The sequence below is a fragment of the Anolis sagrei genome, chromosome 1 (assembly GCF_037176765.1).
Source record: "Anolis sagrei isolate rAnoSag1 chromosome 1, rAnoSag1.mat, whole genome shotgun sequence".
Classification (NCBI taxonomy): domain Eukaryota; kingdom Metazoa; phylum Chordata; class Lepidosauria; order Squamata; family Dactyloidae; genus Anolis; species Anolis sagrei.
This window is the reverse complement of record NC_090021.1, coordinates 24,801,401-24,818,136: the sequence shown is the minus strand read 5'-3', so window position 1 is coordinate 24,818,136 and position 16,736 is coordinate 24,801,401. Positions and strand designations below refer to the sequence as shown.

Here is a 16,736-nt window from a genome sequence, read left to right as displayed (position 1 = left end):
AATGCCTGCTGTACAGCCAAACATAAGTGCTACTTTAGCTTGTGGTAACTCACATGGAGTTGCTAAGGAGCATATTAGCCCAGGATAGTCTTTTCCAACTTGGTGCCTCTAAATTTCAGATGACAGGATTTCAATACCCAGTATAACTTACTTTTCACACTCCCAGACTTAGTATAATAAATTATGTAAAATAAATCTGTCTGATTTCTTATAAAGGCAGCTTCATGCAGCTAGTAATTTATAAGTTGCCGACACCTATGCAAAAGGCCAAAACTAGAACTCTTGTCCTAATTTGGCATCAGCAAATTTTCCAATCTATCCAAAAGAAAAAAAAGGAAGCAATATTTTTCCACTAGGCAAAGATATACAGCACTAAATAATGAGTGAGATCACAAGGCAATGAAAAAGGCAAGTACAAAGGGGTTACAAAGATTTGGAACACAACATAAGTACCTGAAAGTCATCTGCTTATCTGGACAGAAGCCATGCTGGCAAGAGCTAACTAAAGAAATGAATCCGTGCTGAAAGACAGAGGGGAACAAACACTGTGAGGAAACAGTGGGGAATGTCTGTGAATTAATTAAAATAGCAGTCTTGTGAGTATAATCATGAGGTTTCCATTTGCTTTTCTGTTTTGTATCAACAGATGAAAGAAGAAATTTGCTTTTCGGAAAAATAACCACTTTACTCTAGCAAAATGATGTTACAAGACGTATTATCAATTAATGACCCAAGGAGCGCTCTCAAAAGGAAAACTGCCAATTAATGAGATTCTGCAATTAGAATCCTTGTACACAGTTTCTAGGACAACTGCCAGCAGTCCAGTTCAGCCTGGTGGCAGAGAGATCTAGACCACAGGATGGAGTCATGCGAGGAGCTTATTAAGTCAATAGCTGACTGAGAGATCGGTGTCCATCACAGTGCTGCCCGTACAACTGACAGAGGCAGGATTTTCTCCTGCAGCCAGATATTAGGGGGTCTTCCTAAAAGGGAGTTTCCTTTTGTCCTTAGCAGCATTCCTTTTCCTCTTCTTGCTCAAGAAATTCTCCAGTTTTCCGCTCTTCTTCAGCTCTTTGTATTTCTCAGCCAGTTCCCACTTCTGCTTTTCAGCTGCAAAACACAAAAGAAGTGGTCTTAATTCACTAAGAGCAAACCACTGACCACCTGCTACAATGCAACCTGAGCCCTGCTACATGCACAGTGGAGGACCTCCTTGCGGCAACACCAGAGGCACTCCAAGTGGCCAGATACTGGTCAAAGGACATCTAATCAACTACCAAGCTTGCAAACTTTGTGTTTTGTCTGTTTTGTTAAAAATGTAATACAAATGTCTGGTTGCTCCTGACACGATACATAAATAAATAAATAAATTCACTAAGTCATGATATTATGTGTGGTTGAAGGCTTTCATGGCCAGAATCACTGGGTTCTTGTGAGTTTTTTGGGCTCGATGGACATGTTCCTGAAGCATTCTCTCCTGACGTTTCGCCCACATCTATGGCAGACATCCTCAGAGGTTGTGAGGCTTGTTGGAAACAAGGCAAGTGGGATTTATATATCTGTGGAATGTCCAAGGTGGGAGAAAGAACTCTTGTTTGCCTGAGGCAAGTGTGAATGTTGCAACCGATCACCTTGATTAGCACTGAATAGCCTTGCAACTTCAAGGCTTGGCTGCTTCCTGCCTGGGGGAATCCTTTGTTGGGAGGAGATTAGCTGGCCCGGATTGTTGGGAGGTGATGAGACAAAAAACAATCGGGCCAGCTAATCACCTCCCAATAAAGAATTCCTCCAGGCAGGAAGCAGCCAAGTCTTGAAGCTGCAAGGCTATTCAATGCTAATCAAGGTGATCAATTGCAGCATTGACACTTGCCAGGAACAGACAAGAGTTCTCTCTCCCACCCTGGACATTCCACTTGCCTAGTTTCCAACAAACCTCACAATCTCTGAAGATGCCTGCCATAGATGTGGGTGAAAACTTCAGGAGAGAATGCTTCTGGAACATGGCCATACAGCCCAGATAACTCACAGAAACTCATGATATTATGGATTGTTGTAGGTTTTTTCAGGCTATATGGCCATGTTGTAGAGGACATGGCCATATAGCCCGAAAATACCTACAACAACCCAGTGATTCCAGCCATGAAATAAAATTATTTATTTATTTACTTACTTACAGTATTTGAAAGCCTTCAACAAGTCATGATATTATGTCTACCACATTATTTTTATGGTAGAAAAAGTTTCTTAACAAAGCACTATGATGACTTATAATATCATCAGCCTCGTTTTAGTCTAAGAAGCAATGTTTGCCTGCTGGGGGATTAATATTCCAAGCATTGTTGTCAATCAGTCTATAGACAATAAGAACAGTTCCTCTATTCAATTACACAAATGAACACTGCATGAATAATGCGCCCAAGCAGCACATGGTCAAAACGTACATTTCTTTAGATAGAAGGGCTTCTTCCCTTGCTGGGCCAGCTCCCGCTGCTTCTTCTTGAAGGCAAGGTCTCGCTCTCTCTCCTTTTGCTGTTTCCTCTGTGCAACTTCCTGCTGTGTCTAAAAAGCAAAGATGGGAGAGAGGCAAATATCTCAGGGAAAACCAGCATCATGACTCCCCCTCTCCCAATTTTCATTGGCTTTGCTGTGGTTTTCTCTTCCATGACCATTCCAACCTTTGCTCGGTCTCTCTCCCATACCTTAGAAAGAGAAACAACCCTTCTAGGGAGCTTGTTTCTCAGTCTTCCTAATGCTGCGACCCCTTAATACAGTTTCTCATGTTGTGGTGACCCCCAATGATAAAATTATTTTCATTGCTACTTGATAACTGTAACTTTGTTACTGTTTTGAATTGCAATGTAAATAACTGATATGCAGGATGTATTGTCATTCACTGGACCAAATTTGGTACAAATACCCCATAATGCCCAATATGCCTAGTACAGTAGTTCTCAACCTTCCCAATGACGCAACCCCTTAATAAAGTTCCTAATGTTGTGGTGACCCTCAACCATCAAATTATTTTCACTGCAGGATGTATTGTCATTCACTGGACCAAATTTGACACATATATTCGAGTTGTAGTTGCTGGGATTTATAGTTCACCTACAATCAAAGAGCATTCTGAACTCCACCAACAATGGGATTGAACCAAACTTGCACACAGAACTCCCATAACCATCAGAAAATACTGGAAGGCTTTCATGAGCACTGAACTTCAGTTTGGAAGATGTAGTTCACCTACATCCAGAGAGCCCTGTGGACTCAAACAATGATGGATCTGGACCAAACTTGGCATGAATTCTCAACATGCCCAAATGTGAACACTGGTGGGAGTTTGGGGAAAATAGATCTTGACATTTGGGAGTTGTGGTTGTTGGAATTTATAGTTCACCTACAATCAAAAAGCATTCTGAACCCCACCAAGGATAGAATTAGGCCAAACTTCCCACATAGAACTTCCATGACCAACAGAAAATACTGTGTTTTCTGATGGTCTTTGGTGACCCCTCTGACACTCCCACGTGAACCCCCCAGGGGTCCCAACACCCAGGTTGAGAAACGCTGGCCTAGTAGGTGAGATTGGGGGGGAGATTGATTATGCCATTTGGGAGTTGTAGTTGCTGGGATTTATAATTAACCTACAATCAAAAAGTATTTTGAACTCCACCAACAATGAAATCTTGGCACACAGAACTCCCATGACCAACAGAAAATACTGGAAGGGTTTGGTGGGCATTGACTTTGAGTTTTGGAGTTGGAGTTCACCTACATCCAGAGAGCACTGTGGACTCAAACAATGATAGATCTGGACCAAACTTGGCACGGGTACTCATTATGATGTGAACACTGGCAGAGTTTGGGGAAAATAGACATTGACATTTGAAAGTTGTAGTTGCTGAGATTTATAGTTCACCTACAATCAAAGAGAATTCTGAACCCCACCAACGATCGAATTGGGCCAAACTTCCCACACAGAGCCCCCATGACCCACAAAAAATACTGTGTTTTCCAATGGTCTTTGGCGACTCCTCTGACACCCCCTCATGACCCCCCAGTGGTCCTGACCCTCAGGTTGAGAAACACTGACTTACTGCAACACCAACTCACCATTCGTTTAAGGAGCTGCTGCAATTTGGTTTTCTGGTCCTCATTTTTACTTTTCTTCAGTTGCTTCTGAACTATCTATAGGGAGAAGAAACAGAAAAGCACAAACTCAGCTTTCAGAACTCTGACACTGTGGTTTTCTGAGGAGTTCAGGTCAATGAAGAGCTTGGGGGATGACCAGAGTGATGGCAGAGAAAGGATGGATCTGACTGAGCAAGAAGTAAGGCCCATTTTAGGAAGCCATATCCAAACACCCCATAAAGTTAGGCTGAAAAGAACATGTAACAGGACTTTCTCAGTGGGAGCATCCCATTGGTGGAACTCCCTAACAAGGGGAATTAGGCTGGCCCTGTCTATTCTGAATGTTTAATTGACGGCCAAAACAGTGCTGTTTCATATGGATTTTGATATTTGAAACTGCTCTTTTAAAATTGTTTTTAATTACCTTTTAGGATTGTTGTAAACTGTTTTTCTTAAAATTTTAAAAAGTATTTTAATGTGTTCGTAATTTTTAAATCTTTACACTGTTTTTTTTTGTTTTTTGTTTTTTGTTTGCTTTTGTTTGTTGTGTAGTCAACTTGAAAAAGTCCTTATGCAATGTGTTGTCGAAAGCTTTCATGACTGGAATCACTGAGTTGCTGTGAGTTTTCCAAGCTGTATGGCCATGTTCCAGAAGCATTCTCTCCTGACAGTTCACCCGCATCTATGGCAGGCATCCTCAGAGGTTGAGGGGTCTGTTGGAAACTAGGGAAGTGGGGTATATATCTGCAGAATGGGAGAAAAGAACTCTTGTCTGTTTGAGGCAAGTGTGAATGTTGCAAATGGCCACCTTGATTAGCATTGAATGGCCTTGCAGATTTAAAGCCTGTCTGGTTGCTGCCTGGGGAAATTCTTTGTTGGGAGGTGTTAACTGGCCCTGATTGATTATTGCATGGGATTCCCCTGCTTTTTGAGTGTTCCTCTTTATTTACTGCGCTGATTTTAGAGATTTTTAATACTAGTAGCCAGATTTTGTTCATTTTCATGACTTCCTCCTTTCTGTTGAAATTGTCCACATGGTTTAAATTGTGGAGAAAGGAGGAAACCATGAAAATGAACAAAATCTGCCTACCAGCAGACAAGAGTTATTTCTTTCACCCTGGACATTCCACAGATATATAAACCCCACTTGACTAGTTTCCAACAGACCTCTCAACCTCTTGAGGATGCCTGCCATAAATGTGGGTGAAACGTCAGGAGAGAATGCTTCTGGAACATGGCCAGACAGCCTGGAAAACTATCAGTAGCCCTTATTATTTATTATTTATGTATTTATTTACAGTATTTCTATCCCGCCTTTCTCAGCCTGAAGACAAATCAGGGCGCCTTACAATTGACAGCAGTTTGATGCCACAACATTAATACCATCAAAAACATTTAACAGAACATAATAAAAATATATAAAAACCATTAAATCTATTACACACTTTAAAGAGGCAGAAAGATACTCCAAAACACCTATTTGAAACATTACCTCTTTCTCCTTTTTCCTGATGTCATTCAAAAACGAATAGGTCTTTTCAAACACTTCTGGTTTATATTCCCCAGAGAGGTCATCAAAACGTGGGTCTCGAGGTACCTGGAGGATGAAAAGGTAGCAAACACTAATATTGAAGCAATGAAAGAAAGCAATGCTTTATTTTTTTCCTAGGATACTCGTGCTTTGTAATCAAGACTAACTGAATCCACACCATTTCATTCAGACTGCCAAGAACTTTGCCCACCTCAGCAAAAATATTTCTCAGATGTCACACAAAATCTATGATATTTATTCCTCACAGAGGTTACCCATGTCTTACTCCTTCAATATTCTCTTTGCTGGTTCTACCTATGCATTTCTTTTCACAGAAATGAGAATGCTCACCTTCTTTTTAACAGGTACCACTTGTCGCAGAAAGGAGACCGGTTTCTTGGCTGAAATTTCTAAAGGCCTGCGGAAGATGAAAAAAATATATACACACTCTTGGGAAAGCAACAATTGATAGGAATTTGCAGCTGCTGGCTGGCTTAGCCATTTTTCAAAAAGTCATGGGTAGATCACAGGAGATTTCATGGCGTTTTGCAGTAACTGCACTTATTTGTAAGTATACAGATTAAACAGTAAGAAAGCACTTGATCACTCCTCCTCCCTGGCCAGAAAATGTCTAGGGGAACCACTCATTCCTATTATTTATGCGGGGAAGAACTTAATGTTCTACATTTTTCTTTTTTTCTCCTGGCTTGTCCTTTTGTTTTCTCTTTGCTCACAAGCCTGACTTCTTCCCTTCTTCCAGAATTAAAAAAAGGTCATTTCTGCTCATCACCTTTGTTCCTGTTAAGAGATATCGGTGGTGTTACCAATAATATTTGCATTGTAAAGGCATTGCCTTAGGATAAATATACTCTATGAGCCATCCCCACAGAAATCTTCAGAATTGAGGGGTACAAGCTGAAAGGTATTCCAATGGGTCATCTTCAGGGAGGCAACCAATCCTATAACAAAATTTAGATAGCATGCATGCAAACAGGGTAATTTCACAGATGAAAGTAAATTTCTATGAAAATTCATAGAAGAAAGTGCAAATGCTGAGTTGCAGTTAAACATTTCATAAACCAAGATTATGCCAACCAGACTGACTGAAAACTGGCAAATAGAGGGAGAAAACGTGGAGGCAGTGACAGACTTTGTATTTCTAGGTGCAAAGATTACTGCAGATGCAGACGGCAGCCAGGAAATCAAAAGATGTTTACTTCTTGGAAGGAGAGCAATAGCCAATCTCGATGAAATAGTAAAGAGTAGAGACATCACACGGGCAAAAGAGGTCCGCATAGTATTCTCCACAGTGACCCATGGATGTGAGAGCTAGACCATAAGGAAGACTGAGTGAAGGAAGATAGACACTTTTGAAATGTGGTATTGGAGGAAAAGTCTGAGAGTGCCTTGGACCATGAGAAGATCAAACCAGTCCATACTCCAGGAAATAAAGGGCAACTGCTCACTGGAGGGAAGGATATTAGAGGCAAAGATGAAGTACCACATAGTGAGAAGACAGGAAAGCTTAGAGAAGACAATGATGCTTGTGGAAATGGAAGGAAAAAGGAAGAGCCGTTTTACCAAGGGTAAAATGGAAGGATGTTATCCTTGAAGTGACTGGCTTGACCTTGAAGTAGCTTTGGGTGGCCACAGCCGACAGGGAGCTCTGGCACAGGCTGGTCCATGAGGTCACAAAGAGTTGGAAGTGACTGAATGAATAAACAACAAGGAAAGTAGCGGGTAGTAGTAAGAATAAGCCTTGGAGAGAGACTTGTCTTATAAGCTCCCCTGACCCAAGCTTTAAAGAATGTAAACAAATAACTTAGAAACGCACCAGAACAACCAATAATAACAAAAGCACATGAAAAGCAATGGTTAATCAGACTAAAGGGCTTCTTAATCCAGTCTTCTATTTGCATTGTGTTCAGTAAATTGCCTATAGAAGACCTATCTAGATGACATAGATGACTGCATTTTATACATTTTCAAGAGTGCCAGAAAAAAGGAATAGTTGTCTGAAATTGAATCATGAACCATTTGCAGTGAAGAAAGACTCTAGTTCAAGAAGACACTAGTTCACAGAATCCATAATGGAGTTTTGCAGCTATGCAAGCCCACAATAGTGAGGTCAGTGTGTCCTTGAAGATGAAATATAGAATACACGTTTGGAAGACAGCCATTGAAAAACGGGATCTCTATTTGCAGATGACCTACAAGGATGCCTGAAGATAAAACAACATCTGCACTAGAAGCCCACCTCCTTAAAATACACTTCAGATCTGAAAGCAAAGCTCCTAACATCTTTGACTATGACATAATGCAGAGGTTGACAGTCAAGAAATGGTTTTAATACGTTTTGTGGAAGAAATACATTTATATTTTATTGTTTTGTGCTATGACTTAGCTACAGAGTCTGATATGGTTTATGTTCATTCTGTTTTTTATTGTAAATCAGTTGGATGAGATGAGACGTTAACACTTTGTTTCACCCGACTGCTAGACCTAAAAACCTCAAAGTCTTTGTTTTAATTAAGAGTTGGATGAGACATGTATGGCATAATGGCTGGACAATGAAGAGAATATTTGGATACTAGGATTTCTTGTGGTAGACACTATCCTGTATTGTCTCATTGGTGCAAGACTCCTCAAAATACTGGAATTGGTTTAATTCCTTCCCTCAACACAGCTCAACTAGGCTGGCTGCCAAGAGAATAACAGACAAGATACATGGTCCTCATCATTTAAAGTAATGAGGAAGGGGAAACTGGGCAGCAGTCCACACCTGGTACAACAAATCTGGAATTAGTCTGACCCAGTGGGATTCACAAATTAATCAAGCCTCCATACATTTATAACCTATATGGAATAGGGTCATTTATCATATACTTTTTATCATTACTACCAAATATTGAAGAATGGGCTTTGAAGTGTATCAAAGTGCAGGATATGCTGCTTTGGAGTCATTAAAGTTATGCATGTGAATGGTGGCAAGCTTATACAAAAGTCCAGTCTAAAAGTAGAGCACATACAGGTTTTTCATTTGCCATTATCATCTGTTCTAAGCCTGCTATTCAGAACTGACCTGTTTAAAACCTTTGCTGCAACTAGATGAGAATCCCGTAATATCTGCAAGAGTTATACATATGACTTTCTTTTCTGGCTGGAAGTTTGCAAGACTAGTATGGTGTTTGATCAAGCTAGGATTTACTGTAGACATCCAGAATTCTCCACAAAAATCTACAGCTGGAGAAAAAGAAGCAGAAGTCACTTGCTCACATGAATATAATGCCCTGGCTGTCTGGCAAACATTCACACTCACGCACAGCTTTCTGCTGCCAAGATTCGTCTGATGTGCTCATGGGGATCGCAACAACTTCTCTTTGGAAAAAGAGGACATTTGAGCTGATTACTCCAAGACACAATATTTTTCTGGATGGTCAGGAGAGCTCTAGTTTCAGTGATATCCTCTCAGATTTGGGATGGGCCGGGCTTTATCACAGCAGTTAACTGCCAGTTACAGTAAATCTTCCCAACTGAAAGGTTGACTATTTGAAGTCTGGTCAGGGTGAGCTCCTGGCCTTTAGTCCAGCTACTGCATGTTTAGATTCTCTAATAATATATATGAGGACATTTAGATTCTTTGTTCACACTTTATACTTCTGAGATTAAATACTGCTGTTTTATCTGCAGCAACTGCTGTATTTTATTGTAAATTTTTATTATAAGCCCCTTGAGTCACCTTCGGTTTGAGAAAGGTGGGGTAGAAAAATAGTAAATAAATAAATTTTACCAGTTACTACTATTAATTTATGATGTTGTGTTGATTGTTTATTGTCAACTTGTATGTTTTGTTTTGCACTTGTTGTATTTTGCATCTCACACCTTGAGTGTTTTGTGAGCCACTCTGAGTCCCTCTGGGAGAATGTGGTGGGATATAAATAAAAGTTTATTATTATTTATTATTACTTAGCACTTTCGAAAACAGCAATGCAAATAGATAAATAGGTACCGCTTTAGTGGGGAAGTATTTAACGCACCCATAAGGAAATGCCTGAAAAATGCTGGCCATTTGATCAAGGAGGAAGTTTACAAACAAAGCTCTTCGGCATGGAAAGTGGAGCGACAGCACACCCCCCACACCCCCAGGTTGGAACTGAGCACAGCCTCCAAGATACTGAAGATGGGAAAGCCTATATATACCTCTATCTATGTACAGTTATCTGTATTGTCAGTGTATGACAGCATTGAATGTTTGTCATATATGTGTTCTGTCCACCCTGAGTCCCCTTCGGGGTGAGAAGGGTAGAATATAAATACTGTCCATATAAATAAATAAATAAACATAATTATGACTGAAATTGAAATTACTCATTAAATTACCTATTTCAAACTCTCCAAGATTTGTATGTGTGTATGTGCCTTCAAGTTGCCTGTCGAACTTTGGTGACCCTACGAATTTCATTAGGTTTTCTTAGACAAGGAATTCTCAGAGATGACTTTCCAGGTCTTTCCTTTAATACATAGTCTACAACATTTTGCATTCTCCCATACAAATGCTAACCAGGGCTAAGCCTGCCTAACTTCTAAGATCAGGTAGAATCTGTTGTCTTTAGGGTATTTGCTACTTTGCATTAGAAATTCTCTGCAATGTGATGTATTTCATAGAATTAAAATAAATGCACACACACACACACCCCAAATAAACTCAACCACGTAGGCGATTTTAAAATGCAAATAGATAAAAATGCACACAATTGATAAATAAAAGCAAACATAATTTGATCAATGGAGAGAATGTTTTCAAAATCGCATGTGTTAAGAAAAATATGCAGAAAGGGTTGATTGACTAGCTGAATTTATGCCCTATCTCATCCAGCCATGGGACGCAAGCTCACAATAATTTAAAATACAAATTGACTAAAATGTTTTATAATGAATGTTAAAAACAATTCTATTTATATGCAGGAAGGAAAAATGAATTATTGCGACCTGATTTGAATGGAAGTTGATATGAGAATGCAGGTAAGATTTGGAGAAATGCAATCACATCAGGTTTTTCACCTTCCTCCATGGCCCTGACATTGCTTAAAAACCCTGAAGAAACCAGATCCTGTCTGAACTTTGAAGCTAGGCAGGGTCAGGTCTTGGTAGGAAGATCATCATGAAACATCAGATGCAGTAGGCCATATTCAAATGAAGACAATGGGAAACTATCTTTGAGTATTTTTTGTCCAAAGGAAACCTTGTTTTGTTTTGGGTTTTTTTGATGTCAGGAGCTACTTGAGAAACTGAAAGTTGCTTCTGGTGTGAGAGAATCGGTCGTCTGAAAGGACATTGCCCAGGGGACACCCAGATGTTTTGATGTTTTGCCATCCTTGTGGGAAGCTTCTCTCATGTCCCCGCATGAGGAGCTAGAGCTGACAGAGGAAGCTCAACCTGCTCTCCCCAGATTTGAACCTCTAACCTCTTGGTCTTTAGTCCTACCGGCACAAGGATTTAACCACTGTGCCACTGGGGGCTCCAGGAAACCCTGTCAAATTTATGGGGTTGTTGTAAGTCAACAGGAAATTTGAAGGTATCTACAGTAGAGCCTCGTTTATTCAACATAAATGGGCTGGCAGAACATTGGATAAGCAAAAATGTTGGATAATGAGAGATTAAGGAAAAGCCTATTAAACGTCAAATTATGTTATGATTTTACAAATTAAGCACCAAAACATCTTTTTTTACAACAACTCGACAGAAAATGCAGTTCAATACATGGTAACGTTATGTAGTAATTACTGTATTTACGAATTTAGCACCAAAACATCACAATGTATTGAAACATCTGTGGATCTGGGCGGGAGGCAGACTGCGTTGGATAATACAGAACATTGGATGAGCAAAGGTTGGATAAGTGAGACTCTACTGTACTGCGCTTTTGCTTTAAGCCTGTCCTTTAACCCTTCCCATTGTTTCAGCTCTCAATACTTCCATACATTCAATAACCATTTCATTAATGTATGCAATGACAAGAGCATAAATATAGAAACTCAAGGAAAAAAATAATTCTATTGGTGTATGTGGTTCCTGATAGACTGATTGTACTGCCATGATTGTTATCTCTATGGCAAATTAATTTATATAATCAGTGTGCATATTAGAAAAAAAATGCTATTAAAAACCTTCCAGGCTGTGTATATCTAATTAAATGTTCTTATCATTCTGTCCCTTTTTCAGCAGCGTTCATTACCTTATAAGAGGCTTTCATTTTCTCAGAATTAGAGGGCGCAGAATGCTTACTCATTATATACAATGCTTCCAATAAAGGCAAGGGACACAAATTTCAAACAAAAAAAAGTTTTCTCTAACTACATTTCAGTGAAAATATTTTTGGTTGAAAGGTTGGTCTCCAATCTTTATTTGAATATAACAGCTTATCACTCCTTTGAAGTTATTTCTTCTTTGTATATATTACTCTGAACTCCAAAAGGTTACCAGACTGAGGTATAAGAATGCTCCCCGGGGAATAAGCTGTCATTTTTTCCTCCTAAGATCTAAAGATAGGCAAATCTGGTTTCAACATCCAGTATTTAGAGAGGGTTTGCTGCCCGAGGATTCCAGCAGTCTAGAAAAGTAATTTTTTCAGGCTTTGCCCGAAGTGTTCAGGTTGATTTGAATTTATAGAGGAAAATGTAAAAACTCTTTTTTCTGTGATACCAATTTTGAGCTACAATTTTATATCAGTCAGGTGGGCTATAGCAATGTCTTGTGTTTTTAAAAATTGTGTTTGTGGGCTCCCTGCAGTTATTGCTGCTGCTTTTCCTTTTTATAAGGAAAAAGATAGGCAAATAAATAATGTGGAACAAGACAACACTCTCCCTTCGAATAAGCTACCACTGTGTTTGTTCCAAATATTCTATGCAATTCTAATTGGGTTAGCTCCCTTTAGTCGATTAGTGGAAAAGAAGAAATAAAATAAGGGTAAGCAGGGCTAATTTTCTGCACCACAGTCCTCCAGGAACAGATGAACAGTCATACACACACACACAAGCTGTACCCACCAGAAGGTTGCTGTGGCCAACCTTCTCTCCTTCTCTTTCTTTCCTTCCTTCCTTTTTTTCTTTCCTTCTCTTCTTCCTTCCTTCTTTTCCTCTTCCCTTCCTTGCCTGCCTTTTTTCCCTTCCTCTTTCTCTCCTTTCTTCCTTCTCTATCTCTTTCTTTCCTTCTTTCATTTGCTCTTCTCTTTGCTTCCATCCTTCCTTCTCTTTTTCTTTCTTTCCTTCTCTCTTCCTTCCCTGGCGGCTGGTGAAGCTTCCCCCCCCCCCTTGCTGGACCCACCATTGCTTGCCGTGTCCTCATGCAGGAGGGGTGGGACCATGGAATTCATTTTTGAGCATGCGCTGTGTCATCTTCTATCTTTTTTGGCTTTTAAATTTCTTTTGCTGTTTTAATTGATTTTTTGAGTGATGGTCACTCCTTGGGTTAGTAGGTTTCTTGTGGCCAAAATTGGCGTCATTTTGTTCAGTGGTTTTTGAGTTGGATGTCCCACAAACAAACATTACATTTTTTATATTCAGGTTGAGGCAGTATAACTTCCTTTTTCCAAAACTTAATAAAACCTATTATATGAATCAGATTTTTTTTTAATAATATAGACGTATACCTAAAGTTTTGTTTTATGTAGTTTTGAAGATCAAATTAGGTAGGTGACGTCCCCCATTCTCCATTCTCCATACACTGAGTAAACCGATTTCTGGCGTTTGTCATGACTCTTGCCAGCATAGCAGGCGTTATGTTGGTAATTTCTTCCTGGATGTTGGTCTTCAAATCTTGTAGGGTCCTTGGACGGTTCACATAAACACGGGATTTCAAAAAACCCCATAGAAAAAAATCACAAGGGGCCAAATCTGGAGAGCGGGCCGGCCACTCCAAATCCACTCAAAAAAGTAGGCATCAACGGCACAAGCACGCTCCTTACTGTTCCAACACATGATGACGACTGAACTGTGTCAGGACAAAACTTTATACTCCCGCCTCTCGAACGAGACCACTAGCGCTCCGCAATGTCTTCAACTGACTGAATGGCGCGCATTTTTAAAAAGGAAGTTATGCTGCCTCACCTTGTATATATAGATGTGTGTGCGCATGAGCACTTGAGAGACGGAAATAATACAGGGGTGGTGTGCAATGTGTATATACAATAGATCCTTGGTATTTGCTGGGTTTAAAGCTAACCTTAAAAACTATGGCATAGATACCAAGACCTGGGAAGCCCTAGCCCTTGAGCGCTCTAACTGGACATCAGTTGTGACCAGCAGTGCTGCAGAATTCAAAGAGGCTCAAACGGAGAGAGAAACGTGCCAAGATAAAGGCACATCAAGCCAACTCTGACCGGGACCATTTTCCACCTGGAAACCTATGCCCTCACTGTGGAAGAACATGCAAGTCAAGAATAGGGCTCCACAGTCACCTATGTATCCACTGCTAGGAGACTACACTTGGAAGGCCATCATACTCAGACAACGAAGGATCAGCTAAGAAAGTAAGTAAAGTAATTTGCTGGGTATGGTTCCTGGACCCCCCCCCCCCCATTAATACTGAAATCTATGGATATTCAAGTTCCATTATATAGAAAGGCATAGTAAAACAGTGTCCCCGGAATGTTTTAGGGATTTAAAAAAAAATCCGTAGATGTGGAGGGCTGACAGTAATGTGTATTGTCACTCCTGGAGGCTTCAAGGGAAAGTGATCTGGGAATCTGGAGGACAGGAAAACACAAGACATAGGCACCAGAGGACACAATCAGTCCCATGGATGCACTTTGACCACTCTTGATATAAAAAACACAAACCAATTGACTAAACACTTTGGTAAACTTATAGAAAACAAACATTTAGACAAAGACTGCCTTCTGCTTTGCAAAGGAGAGTTCTTATATTATTATTTGCTACTTTTTCCAAATATGGTTTCTTGCCATATAGCACTATCATTTACCATTTTAGGCCTTACAGATCTGGATAGAATAAACCGAAGAGGAGGAAGCATACATTGCATTTATGTATTTCCAATACTGCCTTCTAAACAGGGAAGACGACATTTCAAAGGAAGACCCTTCCTTCTCTGTGCACTCTCTCCGTCCAATTATAAACTTGAGGTTTGTAGTTGAAGGAGGTTCGAACTCTCAGAAAATTATTTCCCACAGGGAGGGGACAAAAGGGGGCTACCTGTACTTAGTCCTTATTCCCCTTTATTTCTCTGCAACCTTTGACACAATTGATTATGCTCTTTTATTGTATTCACTTCATGTCTTAGGGTTTATGGATTCAGTCTGGGGCTGTTTCACATTTTATCACTTACGAGGGGTGTGCATTAAAGATTTCCCCTGACCCACTGCTATTTATCACAGGACGCTGAAACGGCACATGTGTAACGATTTATATAAGTCTCTAGTCTTGATTTTACAGGTGCTGAAGTGGTGTGAGGTTTGATAATGGACCCAGACCATCTTCACATGCATAAGGTATCAGTTCGCTGAGTCCCCCGGCTGCTCACACCTTTCCAGAAGCAGGAACAAGTCGAATGCTCTCAGGCTCTACTGATGATGTGCCATGGAAACCAGGAGGACTTTTTCAACAGACTGATCACACAGGATGAAAGCTGAGTCCATCACTATGATCCTGAGACTAAAGTCCAGTCGATGCAATGGAAGCATCATGACTCACTGCCTCCAAAGAAGGCACGTGCCTAACTCTTGGCAGGCAAGGTCACGCTCACTGTATTTTGGGACCAGCACGGAGTAGTATTGATGGATTTCCTAGGAAAGTGTACCATGATCGCTGGGGCATACTATACTTTACTGCTGCGGAAATTGTGGGAGGCCATCAAAACCAAGAGTTGTGGCATGCTCACCAAAGGTGTCCGCCTTCTGCAAGACAATGCACCAGTTCACAACTCAGATGTTGCCCAAATGGAAACATGCTCCTGTGGCTTTGAAATTCTACTGCATCCCCCTTATTCACCCAACCTCGCACCATCGGACTTCCAGCTCTATCCAGCAATGAAGTTATTTTTGAAGGGCAAGCATTTTTCAGATGAGACTCTGATTTCTGAAGTCACAATGTGGCTTTTGGAGCAATCTGCCGATTTCTACAAGCAAGGGGTTTACAGTTGCTTAAAAAGATGGGGAAAGTGTGTGTCCCTAGATGGTACCTATGTAGAGAAGGACTAATAATTGTGCCAAGTTTCATTGCTCTCAGTCCACAGGAAGTCAGTCAGGGGAAATCTTAAATGAACGCCCCTTGTAAGTTGGTCATTCATTATTGGTTGCAGAAGGTCATGTATAGTTTTCTTTTCCCCTTTTGGCTGGGATACCACAGGGTTCTGTTCTGAGCCCTTTGTTGTTTGCTCTTTATTCTCTATGTTTGAATAATCTTCTCTGTTTGTATTGTTTTCCATATCATCTTTATGCGAATGATACTCAGCTGTATTTCTGCACTCCAGGACTCCCTGCTGACACTGAACATTGTATTGAAGTATATTTTTCAGGTATCTCAGCATGAATGCTTCATGGTCGCCCATACCCAAATGGTAAAGACAGAACTACTTATTTTTCCTAACAATCCTTCTTTACAACATATCCTCCATCACTGTTAATAAAGTTCCCATTTATAGTCCTGGCTTTGTTTTCAATTCTTCCTTGTTAACCGCCTTGAGTCGCCTGCAGGCTGAGAAGGACGGTATATAAATATAGGAAATAATAAATAAATTTTGTTCCTCAGATTGAGGCTGTAAAAAAGTAATGTCTATTATTTTTTCTTTTTAATATTGTCAAAGTCATTACCTTACAAGTAACACAACCGAAAATAGTGGCTTCTTCAAAAGTGTACCATCTGATACATTGGGGGACCCACAGGTTGAGAGCCATTGTATCAGATGGTATGCATGATGACACTATATAAATAAACAACAAAAATAATTCCTTGCACTGTTATTTTACGCAGATATTGAACATCTCATTTTAAATCTTGAACTGTTTTAAATTGGGAGAGATAGCCAATACTCCAGAAGACATGAGCCGAATTCAAAACAATCT

The 16,736-nt window shown here is 40.2% G+C and overlaps 1 protein-coding gene across 3 annotated transcripts in view; it reads right to left on the bottom strand.

The window, feature by feature from the left end:
- Positions 1–594: 594 nt before the first annotated feature.
- The window catches only part of RRP36 (ribosomal RNA processing 36), a 47,836-nt gene continuing 31,694 nt past the window's right edge, over positions 595–16,736 (bottom strand). For all 3 annotated transcript variants that reach the window (XM_060754459.2, XM_060754457.2, XM_060754458.2), the window contains exons 4-8: positions 6,011–6,077; positions 5,621–5,725; positions 4,111–4,185; positions 2,442–2,559; positions 595–1,110 (exon numbers count right to left, since the gene is read on the bottom strand). In XM_060754459.2, coding sequence (XP_060610442.2) covers positions 971–1,110; positions 2,442–2,559; positions 4,111–4,185; positions 5,621–5,725; positions 6,011–6,077 — 505 coding nt within the window. In that variant the 3' untranslated portion in view covers positions 595–970. The remainder of the gene's footprint in view (positions 1,111–2,441; positions 2,560–4,110; positions 4,186–5,620; positions 5,726–6,010; positions 6,078–16,736) is intronic.